The sequence below is a fragment of the Leopardus geoffroyi genome, chromosome B2 (assembly GCF_018350155.1).
Source record: "Leopardus geoffroyi isolate Oge1 chromosome B2, O.geoffroyi_Oge1_pat1.0, whole genome shotgun sequence".
NCBI classification, from domain to species: Eukaryota; Metazoa; Chordata; class Mammalia; order Carnivora; family Felidae; genus Leopardus; species Leopardus geoffroyi.
In genome coordinates, this window is record NC_059332.1 from 44,741,962 (window position 1) to 44,756,732 (window position 14,771).

Sequence of the window (14,771 nt, forward strand, 5' to 3'; positions counted from 1 at the left end):
AGGGATCAAAAACGAGGAGGCCATGAGAAATTGACTGAAGGCTTTCTCCTTCCTCCACCCTGTTAGCAGGTGCTTTATCAATTATTTCAGCTACGCATCTTTTGTTGCCGTATGAGAAAAGTGTTAAAACTTCCTTTTATTGCTGAGAATTGAGTTTCAGCAAATTTAAGGGTCTTGCGCAAGATCCCAAGCTGGTTCTGAGAGTGCGGGGTGCACGTCATCTACGCCACCCCGCGGTGGTCACCGGGCAGCGTGTTTCCTTCACAGTGCCCTGTGGACTGGCAATCTGTTTTTCCATTTTCATGCTTTTGGGTGAAATGCTACTTGAAGAGAAGCTGTCAAGGACCACACTCAGACTACAGAAGCAGGCCAGGACCGCTGACCAGCTTCAGTGGAAGCAAAGGGGCAGTCCCCTTTCCTCCAGCAAGCACCCCCTCCCGGAGGCCTACCTTGATTGACAGGCTTTACTGAGGAAGGAGGGGCCAGTTTCCATGGTGTGAACAAAACAAACCTCTGGCCCCTAAGACGCCTGCCCGTGCTGGGTGCCTCAGATCTCAAGCAAGAGAGTAAGTATTTTTATATTACTCCTGCCTTCAGCTTTTTACACCTATTATGGATCATTCATATTATTAGAACTTATATTTACTGGCTACTTCTTTACATTTGGGCGCCTGTACCAGAAAGACAGAAATTCAGGTGCACTTCATGAAATTTATGAAGATTCATGTGAAGGAAAGTTTGCTAAATTTCAGTAGTCAGTTGCAGGCTAGTGAATTGGACGTTTTCTACAATTTTTTTTTTTTTTTTTAAGAAAGCCTCTAACAGTATCATTTATTTTTTAATTTATTTTTTAAAAATTTTAATGCTTATTTATTTTGGGGGGGGAAGGGCAGAGAGAGGGCGACACAGAATCGGAAGCAGACTCCAGGCTCTGAGTTGTCAACACAGAGCCTGACGTGGGGCTCAAACCCACGAACCATGAGATCATGACCTGAACTGAAGTTGGGAGGCTTAACCGACTGAGCCACCCAGGCGCCCCCTCATTTATTGTTTTTAAACAGCTTTATTGAGCTATAATTCACATACCATAAAATTCATTTATTTATAGTACATAATTCAGTGGTTTTTAATATATTCAAAGTTATGAAAGCATCACTTGCCCCTGCCTAATTTTAGAACGTTTCATCACCCCCCCCCCCCAAAGAAATCCTTTCCTCATTAGTAGTCACTTCCTACCCCCGCCTCCTCCCAGTTCAGGCAATCAATAATCTACTCTCTATCTCTGTGGATTTGCCTATCCTGGACACTTCACATAATTGGAATCTTACAATGTGTGGTCTCTTGCGCCTGGCTTCTTTCATTTAGCATGTTTTCAAGGTCCATTCGTGTTGTATCAGGTGTCTGTACTTTATTCCTTTTCTTTGTCAAATAATGTTACATCATATGAACTCCCACATTTTATTCATGCATTCACCTACTAAGGGACATTTGGGTTGTTTCCACTCTTGGCTGTTATGAATAATGCTGCTGGAAACATGCGTGTAACAAGTTTTTGTGTGGATATATATTTTCATTTCTGTAGGTAAATAGCTAAGTGTGGAGTTACAGGTCATATGATAAGTCTATGTTTAACTTTTTGAAGCACTGCCAAACTGTTTTCCAAAGCAGCTGCCCCATTTTATATCCCTACCACATCTGTGAGGGGTTCAATTTCCCCACATCCTCAGTGACACTTGACATTGTCTGTCCTTTTGATTACAGTTATTCTAGAGGGTGTGAGTGGTGTTTCAGTATGGTTTTCATTTGCATTTCCTTCGTGACTAATGATGTTGAGCATTTTTCTCAGGTGCTTATTATTTTGTGCGTATCTTCATGGGCCTATTCTTTTGGAGAAACTTCTGTTTATATTCCTTGACGATTGCTAATGGAGCTTTTTTGTTGTTGCTGAATTGTCTACGATTTTCCTGGCACCTTTGCTGAAAACCAAATGACCATAATGTAAGCGTTTATTTCTGGACTCCCAATTCTGTCCCTTTTCTCTCTCTGTATCTATTTTTATGCCACACAGTGTACTTTGTATTACACTTTTTTGGTTACTGTATCTTTATAGTAAGTTTAGAAATCGGGAAGTTTGAGTCCTCCTACCGTGGTCTTTTGCAAGATTGTGTGGCCTATTCTGAGTCCTTTGTATTTCCATATGAAGTTTTAGGCTTTATCAATTTCTCTGCAAATAAATGTAGCTACTCATTGGAAACTTCTACTTGAATCGCAACTTCTCTGTGGGAAGTTGTGGAATTTCCTTGGTACGAACACAAACGTGACCCCAATGGAGTTGATTTAAGCCCAAACCTGGTTAAAGGTTGGTGTGACATGTAAGCAGAGGCTTCCAGACAACTGATTCTAAAAATGGTTTGGTTTTTGTGACACCTGCAGGTCGGAAAGCCTCCAGCCCTTGTTCACTATTTGATTTATCATTGATCAAATCTTCCCGTGTAAGGGTTTTCTTACTAAAACAAGCCAAAAAGAGGAAACACATCCCATATGCCATCTTCGCTTACCTAACATATACTGAGCGCTCACTTCATGCAAAAAGGCACGTCCTTGTCCGACACATCTAATGACTCTGAAGCACTTCAGGCCGAGGCCCGGGCATCTATTTTTTAAAACTCACCAGTAATTTTCACGCAGTCCTTCAGTGAGGAACAACAGCCGCATCCTTACTGCTTCTCCCTTACTTCAGGTCTCTCCCCTGCCTTGTAGCCAGAGACATTGCTACTCAGTGCGGTCTATGAACTGGTAGTTGTCGTGTTGACTTGTTACAAATGCAGGCTCTCAGATCTCCTCCTAGACCTACTGAATCAGAATCTGCATTTTAACAAGATCCCAGATGCTTTCTATGGACCAGAGGTTGGTAAACTACGGTCTACGGGCCAAGTGTGGCTCGCTCCATTTTTTCAGGCATGCGGTCACCACTTATGATGGTGGCTCTCGGGGTGGGGGGGGGCAAGCATGGTGAGCTTTGGAGAGCTAACTGCTCTCTAGTCTGCTCTTAGCACTTGTCCCCTGAGCTCACGGCTGTGCCTAGTCCCTGCCCAGGGCCCTGCTGGTCAGCGCCTACACTTTGGGGACTCTGCTGTCGGCAGTGAGCAGTAGGAATGGTCCAGCCAAGTTACCTTGCCTCCCACCAGCTGTCAACTTGAACTGATTGGGCTGTTGGAGAGGAGAGAGGGCATGCTGGGATCTGGGCATCACCGGAGTAAAGGGCAAGTGACCGTCCTTTCAGCCAGACCCCTCCTCCCCGGGCTGGTGGCTCTTGGCCCTGAGAATGTCTCCAGCTGAGCGTGACTGGGCACAAAGGACGCTCACCCACCACCACCGATCCTTCCCCTCCCAGGATGGCCCGCCTCTGGCAAGAGGTTTTCTCTTGTTGTATAATAGTTAGGTAACGTTAAATAATAGCCTTGAGTTTTGCCTCTTGGCCTATAAAGGCTGAGAAGTTTCCTATCCAGCCCTTTATAGGAAATATTTGTGGATCCTTTGTCTGTACGTCAAAGTTAGAGCCACTTGCTTTTTGCAGAATGTGCCTCCCTCCCCACTCCCGATGCGCTGTTGCCTGGGCTGGATCTTCCACTATGGCCATGCCCGAGAAGACTCTTACTCATCCTTTTGGGACTCGGCTTAGGTCAATTTTGGAAAAAAGTCCCTTTTACTTCCTAGTCCTGGGGAAATGTCCTTTCCTTCTGTCCCCAGAAAAATCACTGCCATTATAATACTCAGGACATTGCATGTTAATTATGTTACGCACTTCTCTCCCCCTCTAGGGCTGTCCTCATATTTCCGTCTACATCAGAAGGTCTGATATGAGGCTCAATAATTCACATTTCTAATAAATTCCTAGGTGCTGCTGCTGCTGGGCCACAATGCATCTGGCTGACTCCAAATTTTTCTTGAGATCTCAACTGAAATGTTGGGATCAAAGAGACATTCTCGCTGGCCCCACCACAAGTGGCTCTCTCCTCATTCTTTAATTCTATCCCAACCCCTGGGGCGCCTGGGTGGCCCAGTTGGCTAAGCGTCCGACTTCGGCTCAAGTCATGATCTCACAGTTTGTGGGTTTGAGCCCCGTGTCAGGCTCTGTGCTGACAGCTCAGAGCCTGGAGCCTGCTTCGGATTCTGTGTCTCCCTCTCTCTCCGCCCCTTCCCCGCTTGCAGTCTGCCTCTCTCTCTCTCTCAAAAATAAGTAAACATTTAAAAAATTTCTATCCCAATCCCTTATTTTGTTTATATCTGTAATTCCCAAACTTGTTGGTCTCAGGACTCCTTTACCTTATTATTTACCTTATTAGAAATTAAAACTGAGAAAAAATTTAAATGTTTATTAAGTCACTTACAAAAATCATAACAAGCCTAATATACAATAACAAAGATATTTCTATGAAAAATAATTACATTTTCTAAAGCAAAAGAAATGAGAAGAGTAACTTTGTTTATGTATGTATGTATGTATGTGTTTATGTAGTTGAATCCCTATAATATGTGGCTTAATAGAAGATAGGGGGGTTCTTAGATCTTCTGTATTCAGTTTGTTGTTTTGGCTGAAATATTGAAAGAAAATCTGGTTCCACATATATTGGAAAAGGGAATTGGAAAAGGGAAGAGTATTTTGTAGCCTTTTCAGATAACTGCGGATATTCTCTGATACTATGCCCAAACTGACGCATGGCCGTGCTTTTTAGTGACTTGGAATCTGAAACAACCTCAGTGTATTTTTTGTCCTCTGTCTCACTAAAATCCACAGGTCTATCTTGAATGGGTCTCTTTACCCATGCATGATTTTATAACATCATCCACTTGTCATTTGGAAGACATCAGTTCAGGGAGTTATGCAGACTTCCCAAATGTTGACACATTTCGTTACAGAATCGTTTAAAATAACTTTTGTGAAGTCATGCAAGTAAGGGTCAACATGCATAGTTCTTACTACTTTAGTTTCTTGGTTGAAACTACCTTTTCGTTTTTTTGTTTTTTTTAATATTTATTTTTGAGACAGAGACAGAGCATGAACAGGGGAAGGGCAGAGAAAGAGGGAGACACAGAATCTGAAGCAGCTCCAGGCTCCGAGCTGTCAGCACAGAGCCGACGCGGGGCTCGAACTCACGAACTGTGAGATCATGACCTGAGCTGAAGTCGGACGCTTAACCGACTGAGCCACCCAGGTGCTCCCCTTTTCATTTGTTTTTGACTCTACGTGTGTGATGCCACTGCCTTGCTTCATGCTGAGGCAACAGCAGCTTTGTACCTCATTGCTTTTCGACCCTCAGGGCAAATGTTGGCACAGTGAACAAGGCCAATGGCATTTTCATATTATAATGAAAATAGTTTTGACTTCACGCATCCCCTGAAAGAGTCCTAGAGATTCCTAAGCATCTGTAGACTATCGTTTGAGAACTGTCGGTTTCTGCATTAATGTTGTAGATAACTTGTAGCTGTGTTGTTTGCATGTTTACATCTAGTCCATCTGAATTGGTGTGCCAATAGTATTAACTTTCTCTGGAGTCCCTTCTCTGCATTCAGTCAGTAAACTTTTCACATAGATTGTCATTGTACCCTCACAACAACTCCGGCAAGTTGTCTCCAGGTTATAGATGAGAAAGCCAAGGCGCAGAATCACACAACTAATTCAGAATCGCACTACCAGCACTTTGGAACGGCAACTGGAGATAGCACTGGAAAGTGGTTTGAGGCCAAATAGAAAATGCCAGCCCATGAATTCAGCCTGTATGCCTGGAGGCAGAGGGGAGCGTCGATAGATTTTAGGTAAGGGACTGGCATGTACTAACCATGGTGGCTGAGATCCAAATACACCCTCAGCAGTGCACACACATGCAAATTTGTGAGCTGAGAAAGAAAGTAAATGGTAAAGAATCCCGTGGAATTACTTACTGAGAAGAAAGAGCTGTAGAGAACTTCCTAAGGGGCATGTTTTCCCCCCGCCCATTATTTCAGTCATGGAATCGACCAAAACGTCAGACATGACAAAGCTCCACCAAGCTGTGGCTGTTGGGGATTACAGTTTAGTGAAAAAGATTTTGAAGAAAGGTCTCTGTGACCCAAACTACAAGGATGTGGACTGGAATGACCGAACTCCACTTCACTGGGCTGCAATCAAAGGTGAGTGGGCAGTGCCTGGGTAGAATCCATCTTTTGGAGCCCACCATTTGTGAAGTGACCAGTCTGTGTGGGGGTAGTAGAAAGAACATTTCTTGAGAGCCAAATGGAACATTTCAACGCTGGCACCACCACTTACTGGTTGTAGCACCTTAAGCAAATTATTTAATGTCTCTGGGCCTTAAGTGAGTTATCTACATAATGGAAACTGATGCTACCTTGGAATCTTGTGGTGAGGATTCACTAAGATAATGGATGTACAGTGCCCAGCCCATAATTTGCTCTCAATTGATATTAGTCTTCTGCCCTCTTGACCTCCAACAAGAAAGGGAACATCATTGCCGAGGTCGGACAGGGACTCTGCCTTGTTCATTGCTATAACCCCCATGCTTCACATGGCTCCGTTACAGAATTCAAGGAGGATAGTAGCACAAGCAGCCAATGGGCCTATCAAGGCCTTCAGCAATGGAACACCATGGAAGGATGTCAAGTAAGAGAGTGTTCTGTTTGCTTTTGAAAATTTTGTTTTGACTTCTATATGGAGAATGGATTGGCAGGAAGCAAGACTGGATGCAGAGAAATCAGTTGGTAGAATTTTGCAGAAACTTAAGTACAAGGTGATGGTAGCTATAATGAAGCACCTTTTAGTGAACATTTGCTTTATGCTGGGCACTATGCTGTATACATTTTGTCTGTGATTTCATTTGTACTGCACAAGAACTCACTCAGGGAGGTGATAATATTTTTAATTTCCAAATGAGGAAACCTGAGCCTCACACCTTCGTTTCTCGTCTGGGATGCCATAGTTAGCAGCTGTTATTTACTGGCAGGTATGAGCCCACATCCGTCGTCCCCAAAAGCCTGGGCTCTTAACGGTGCTAACTATAAAGTCGGTGGGACTTAAAATATTTTTTATTGAGGTGTAATTAATATACAGCATTATATCAGTTTCAGATGTACAACAACACAATGACTAAATTTTTTTATGTGTTGCGAAATGAGCACCACAGTAACTGAAGTTAAAATCTGTCACCATTTGTAGTTACCAAAAACCGTTCTTCTGGTAAGTTTTAAGATGTCTCTTGGCAGCTTTCAAATCTGCAACACAGTCTCGTTATCTATAGTCACCCTGTGGTACATTGCATCGTCGGGACTTACTTATTTTGTAACTGACGTTTGTACCTTTTGCCGGTCTTTACTCGTTTCTCCGACCCCTTACCCCCCACCTCTGGCAACCACCAGTTTGTTCACTGAACCAGTGATATTGGTGTGTTTGTGTGTGTGTCAGGTTTCTGTTGTTGCTGTTGTTGTTGTAGATTCCGCGTACAAGTGAGATCCTAAGGTATTTCTTTTTCTCTGGCTTATTTCCACTCAGCGTAATGCCCTCAAGGCCCATCCCTGTTGTTGCAAAATGTTTGTTTTTCAATCACCATGGAGACTGCCAAAAGCTGAGTGAGCCTGACCAGTGCCCTACAGGCATGAATACAGCGCCTTAGGAGGGAAAGCAAGATTCCTAGGAAGCGATTGGGGGGAAGGGAATGCCCTGGAGGGAGGGAGTAGAGGGAGTAGTTGGAGGGCCCAGGCCTCTGGTAGGAGCAAGGTTCATGGGGTGAACGTGGGGCACTGAGTCCCTGGTAAGAAAGGGCGGGCGGAAGGAGAGGGAGGGTGAGGAGGGGCTTCCCAGCAAATGTCTTCCCTTCTTTTGGACAACCTAGGCTAGTTCTGGCCTCTGCGGGGGCAGAGACATTTTAATCTTAACCTCTTCCCGTTTCTTCCCGTTACATCTAAGGGCATGTGGAGGTGATGCAGCTCCTGATAGAATACGGAGCCAGGCCCTGCCTGGTGACTGATGTGGGCTGGACCCCAGCTCATTTTGCAGCTGAGTCAGGCCACGTGAGTGTGCTCAAAATTCTCCATGCATTGCATGCGGCCATCGACGCCCCCGACTTCTTTGGAGACACGCCAAAGAGGATCGCACAGATCTATGGGCAGACCGCCTGTGTGGCGTTTCTGGAGAAGTAAGTTTCCTTTATTTCCAGCTAGAGAAGTGGCAGAGAAACAGGAGCCTGTGATCAAGATATCTGCCAACTCAGTGGTCTCGGGTCCGTCCAAGGGAATGAGCAAATTCAGCTAACTGTTGTCTGAGTTGTTTTTATTAACTTTTCACAGAAATGACTAGTTTGGGTGGAAGCGACATTGCTGCAGATTAGGTGAAATCTATTGTTTTTGTATTATACCAAAATTATAGTTATCTTAATGATACATATTTATAATAATGTTAACAACATCTCATTGTTATAATTACTATTTTAGATTGTACAAAAATTATCTCAGATAAGAGAGGTGAGACACCAAGTTTGCCAATGGGACGTGGGACAAGATTCATGCAGCCCCTGCAGATTCCTGAAAGGTATTCATACTAGCTATGTGACCTTGGGCAAGTTAAGCCACCTTGCTGGCTCAGTTTTCGTATTAAAAATGAACCTGGTGAATTAGGCTATCAGCTGTAAGGTCCCTTCTACCTTTTAAAATTGCCGTTCGTCTATGAATCTTCTATTCTCACACTCACCAAACATAAGGACTCTTCTAGCATTTGTTAATCTTTTCTCTCACCCACACATTCAAATGGAATTAAGTGTCAGTTACGCACGTGACAGTTACAGCTTCGGGAGGCATGGAAATAAAATTTAGGAATTTATGATCCGGTTGGGTTAATCAGTAGTTCGTCCACGAGGCCGTAAAGTAACAGAATGAGGGTGGCACTGCCTGAAAACCAAAATGAGACTCCAGGGCAGGGCAGTTCATGGTGGGGAGGGGGGATGACCGTGAAATCACCTTCTAAGAACTTGAAGATAAAGTTATCTTCTGTAAAAAGTGAAATAGTTGCTTACAATGAGGTTAGATATCTGTAGAAGTAACCAAAGAGACCTTCTCTTAAGAAAGTGTTCCATGGTAAAAAATACTCAAGCACTGCCTGGGTGGTTCAGTCTGTGAAACCCCTGGCTCTTGATTTTGGCTCAGGTCATGATCCCAGGGTTGCGGTGTCAAGCCCCATGTTGGGCTCCGTGCTGAGCACAGAGCCTGCTTGGGATTCCCTCTCTCCTTTTCTCTCTGCCCTCCGCCACGTGTACACATGCACGTGCTCTGTCTCTCTTTCTCTCTCTATCTCAAAAATAAATAAATAAATAAATAAATAAATAAATAACATGATTGAGGTGATTTGGAGGTTAAAGAGACAGAACCTTGAGTCCTGACTCGAAGGCTCTTCTCCCCAATCCTGCATCATCCCCTACATTCAGTGAGCCTCATCCATTGTGGACCTCAGCATCTGCAGCATTGTTCTCTGAACTTTTAAAAACTCTTTAAAAAAAAATTTTTTTTTTTTTAACGTTTATTTATTTTTGAGACAGAGAGAGACAGAGCATGAACGGGGGAGGGTCAGAGAGAGGGAGACACAGAATCCGAAACAGGCTCCAGGCTCCGAGCTGTCAGCACAGAGCCCGGCGCGGGGCTCGAACTCACGGACCGTGAGATTGTGACCTGAGCCGAAGTCGGACGCTTAGCCGACTGAGCCACCCAGGCGCCCCTGAACTTTTAAAAACTCTTAACATATCACTACGTGAGCATGGTTCCCTCTCTTCGTTTTGTCAGTTCCTGGATCACCACACAGGGATTTGAATGCATCAAGACCTCTCCTCATTCAGCTTCTTCTTTCGCTCCCGATCCGTCGTCTGCCTGAAGGTTCCACGATCTTCCATCTATCTGCCATCTGGACGCCATGATACACTGCTTCTTCCACTCTGTTCCCATGATTCTTAAGTTTCCAACCGTTTGTCCTTCTGTACCATATGACCCAGCATTCCCACCCTTGAGTCAGTGTCTGTCTTCTCCACTCCTGTGCCTGTTCTGGTGGAGAAAAGCCCACAACGACGTACACAGGCACCATCAGAAATTCTGGGATTCCTGTCTTCAGCTGAGCCCTCAGAACAGTTGGACTATCCCTTCTTGTCCTGCTCCTTCATTGACGACTCACGTCCCCATCGTACCTCCACCTGTTCCTCAGACAGTAGGCTTTCCCCTTCATAGAGAAGATTGAAGCCAAGAGCATATGTGTTTCAACCTCCTACACCCACATGTGGTATATACACCACATCTGTTCCTTCTTACCTTCCTGTCTGTCCTTCTGGGAGAAGTGTTATCTCTCCATATAGGCCCTGACCCAAATCTTGGTACCTCCTACAAGGCCATTGTTCCCATACTCTCTGTTGCATCTTTTATCCTCTCTTCTGTATTTTTGGCTTTTTTTCCACTCCTTCCCTTCAGTCCTCATTGGCCTTTGAACCTGTTCAAATGGATCTTACGGAACAAACACACAAACGATTAGAGGTCCTTCTATTGTCTGCTGTTTCTTTTCTCTTCCTGCATTTCTGTGCTACTTGAATGTTAATCTGTGTAATCGTCTCTCCTTCCTCACCCACCTTTGTGCTTCTTCCCCACTGTTGTATGAATCAATGCTCATCCGGGGAGGTCCTTGTTGCTAAATGAGTGACCTCTTATCAGTTCTCATCTCCCTTAATTTGGTATTTGACTGCCCTTCTCTTTTGGCATGTCTCCTTGGATAACTTTTTATCCTCTCTGATGCTACTCTCTTCTATTTCTCCTTGTACCTATCTGATCATTTCTTCTCATGATTCTCTTGGGCTCTGATTCTCGCTTGCCTTTTAGATGCTGAAATTCCTCAGCATCTTATCCTTGGCTGTCCTCTGCTGAACCCCTCTGCATAATCTCATCCCCTTCCTAGTGACCCGTGGGTGGATAAGCATGATACATGAGCCCAGCATAACTGAAGTGGAAGATGGGTGGTTCCTCCAAATAGCGGGGGTGGGGGTGGGGTGCTATTACCAGGAAAAGTGGGCCTGCAGGGCTGAGCCGACAAAAACAACAACGATCAGCCACATCACGTGTAAGTCATGTTTAGGTATCATCATCTTCCATGTGGAACTTCCCTTTTGACAGTTGAAAGGGGTTAGAGAGAAGGAATCCTGGTTAAGAGGAAATTAATCTGGACCTTGAAAGATAGCTAAGGCCTGACTAACGCAGGAGGGAGAAAGATTCTTGATTTGGAGAGAAGGGCACCAAGTCGGAAGTGTGCAGAGGTTGTGCATACGTGTGAGGGAGTGGAGGGGGAGTGAAAGGATGAGTGGCCTGGCTAAGCACACCACTCATGCTAGAGAGAAGTGGAGAATAAGGTTGGGTGGGTGGGTGACCATTATGGGATGGGCGAGCAGATGAGTGTGAACTCATCCAGGCATTGAGGAGAGGAAACAGATGCTCTAGCAAAGTCCCTTCTGTAGGGGAAGAGACAGCAGGGGTGGTATGCAGCTAGGATTGGAGGCACTCAGACCATAAGTAGGGAGGTCACTGAGGAATTTCTTAATGCCTCATGTTGCAAGTAGGTGCTCTCCTGGGCTAGGGTGACAAAAAGAAAGGATATAAGAGAATTTCAGAAAAAGCCTGGACAGTATTTGACAACTTGCTGAATATCCTAGGGGTCCTAGTGAAATAATTCAACTTTTGATTCGGCTTCCTCTAAGCTGTGCATTCAACAAATATTTTGGAGCCCTACCTACCATGCCCATTGCTTTGAACTCGATACCACAAAGGATTTAAAGATAAATCAGATACAGTGTTGGATGTCAAGCTCCCTGTGTGAGAGGAGAGATACTTGTTTACATAAATAGTGCTACTATGGGATAGAAGGTGGCAAAGCCCAAAAAGAGCAGAGCAGAGGAAGGATGTTATGTGGTCTAAATACAGAGCGGTCACTTCTTGTTGTTAAGGGGACAAGCAGGTTTGCTATCTCCTTATTGAACTGTGCTTTTTATAAAACTTTGTACCTGAACCACTTCAAATGATACTGTTGTCTGCTTTCCTTTGTCCATGTGTGTATGATGATCTATTTACCCATTCCTCTCTTACCTATTCTATTGTTCCATATCTATCACCTATCTATATATCGTGTAAGTATTCTTTTCACAAATCCTTCTATATACAAATAATACATATGTGATTGTGAGTACTTTTCTTTCTTTTTTAAATGTTTCCATATTTTAAATTCTTATACAACAAGGGAGCCTGAGCGGCTCAGATGGTTAAGCACCAACTTTGGCTCAGGTCATGATCTCTCAGTTGGTGGTTCAAGCCCTGCGTGGGGGCTCTGTGCTGACAGCTGAGCCCGGAGCCTGCTTCGGATTCTGCGTTTCCCTCTCCATCTGTCCCTCTCACATTTGCACTCTCACTCTTTCAAAAATAAGTAAACATTTAAAAAAATTTTTAATAAAAAAAAAAAATCTCATGCAACAAATGTACGTGGTTTTATAATTAAGGAAAAAATACAATGGAAAAAGAAACGAAGGAAAACAGCATCCTAGTAACATGCTGGTGTTTCTGTGTATGTGAGTCCTTCAGCATTAGCAGTGTTGTCTTCACGCTAAGCGCCCATCCTTCTATGAACTTTCCACTCTGGGCATGCCATTTTTCTCCACCTCAGTAGCTTCTTTAGTGTCCGAGGTCCCGAAGCGTACACTTGGAGATGCTGGAGCTTGGCCCCCTTCTTTTTCTCCGGGACTCCTGAGGTGGCCAGGCTGTGTGCAGAGGGCTGGAAGAGACACCCACGTCGATGTCAGCCCAGGGTCTCCCATCCGGGTACTGAGAGCCGCCATCTTGCCCACACAGGCTGTCCCATCCGGGTACTGAGAGCCGTCATCTTGCCCACACAGGCTGTCCCATCCGGGTACTGAGAGCCGCCATCTTGCCCACACAGGCTCTCCCATCTGGGTACTGAGAGCCCCCATCTTACCCCTCTCCAGGGCCGAGCCCGAGTGCCAGGACCATCGCCGCACTGCCAGGCAGAAGGGGCTGCCTCTGGACCAGAGGGACGAAGACTGGGATGCCAAGAAAAGGGAGCTGGAGCTGTCTCTTCCCTCCTCGAATCAAAAAACTAATAATAAAAAGATTAAAAAAATCCGAGGCCCCACCAGGCTGAGCCATCCCAAGGAGAGGAGAATGTGAAGACAGCGTTGGTGGCTCTGGCACCCATGTTTTCGGCGGAAATAGCTTTCCCTGGCACCAGACTAGGAGTGGTTAGATCTGTGCTGTCTTTACATGATTCTAGAGAACATTCTGTAAGACCATTCTGTAGACCTGCCTTCTACCGGCAGCTCATGACCTGTCATTCAACCCAAAGCCTTGCTGGGTGTTCCCTACAGGAGCTGCTGCCTCCTTGCTGATCCAAGCTGTCCACAAGTATTGCCAGAAAGGGACAAGTGTTAGCTGCTTGTGTTTGGCCACGAGTCCTTTGCACTGTCAGCACCCTGTGACCCACTATATACAATTATTGAATTACAGGGGGCAAAGAAAGAGCTCTCCCTAAGGAAACTGGATTGTTTCAATGAAAAAGAATCCCAATAATTTCCAATAATTTCCAACCCAGTCCCAATAATTTCCAACCTACTCAGTTCAGTTAATCTATGAAAAAAAAAAAAAAAAAAAAGGTATTTGTTATCACGTAAACCAAGCAAGGAGGTGAACAAATGTAGCTCCCAGTTTCCAGCTTTTTTTTTTTTTTTTTCTTTGCAGAGTAGGGGCTCACAATCTCAGCATGGTCATTTTGATCCATGATCACTTTCACATAAGAAAAACGGTGTGGGTGATGGACCAACTCAGTGAGCGATAACCGGAAACCCCAACAAGAATTCATTTCATCCCACATAAGAAATGAGAGGTAGCAAGGATAGTGGACCATGTGAATACAGCTCTACTTGTGCAATGTGTATTTTAGGGAATCTGCACACAGATCAGGTATTTCCAATGAAAATATTGCATCCAAATTGAGATCTGCTCTAACTGTAAAATATATATCAGATTTTGCATACTTAGAAAAAATGTAAAACAGCTCATTAATGTTATTGATTACATGGTGAAATGATAACAGGTTAGATATTGAGTTAAATAAAATGTCTTACTAACATGAATTTTATCTTTTTCCATCCACTTTTTGAAACACGTGGCTGCCAGCAGGGTGCCTGGGTGACTCAGTCCGTTAAGCCTCTGACTCTTGATTTTGTCTCCGGCCTCAGGTCACGATCTCATGGCATGTGAGTTCAGTTGGAGCCCTGCATCGGGCTCCGTGCTGACAGCGCACAGCCTGCTTGGGATCCTCTCCCCCCCCCCCCACCCCCGCCCCTTCCTTCTCTCCCCACCCCGTGCGTGTTCTCTTTCTCTCTCAAAAATAAATAAGAGCTGAAAAGGAAAAAAGAAAATATGCGACTGCTAGAATGTTTAAAATTCCGTAGGTGGCTTGCCCCCCCCCCTTTTTTTTCCTCCTGACAGCACTGGAGAGATTTGTTAGTTTCTAGATTTTCTAGATTTACTAGTTTCTCTACCTAACTCAGTGTCTTTAAGCATCTAACGTCTTCATTACGCCTTCCTCAATCCATGTTTGTGTTAATACAGGCCGTGCTCCGTTTGAATTACCTGAAATGAACAAATGCTTGAACGTCTTATAGGAAAGTAGCATAGCTGTGGAGGGTATGCTTTCCAGT

The 14,771-nt window shown here is 44.6% G+C and overlaps 1 protein-coding gene across 1 annotated transcript; it reads left to right on the plus strand.

Moving 5' to 3' along the window:
- The first annotated feature begins 508 nt into the window (after positions 1 to 508).
- On the plus strand, positions 509 to 14,201 carry ANKRD66 (ankyrin repeat domain 66). Its single transcript, XM_045498463.1, has 4 exons — positions 509 to 566; positions 6,007 to 6,171; positions 7,958 to 8,186; positions 13,038 to 14,201. Exons 2-4 carry the CDS (start codon positions 6,009 to 6,011, stop codon positions 13,237 to 13,239), a joined length of 594 nt encoding a protein of 197 aa, XP_045354419.1. The 5' UTR covers positions 509 to 566; positions 6,007 to 6,008; the 3' UTR covers positions 13,240 to 14,201.
- Positions 14,202 to 14,771: the final 570 nt, after the last annotated feature.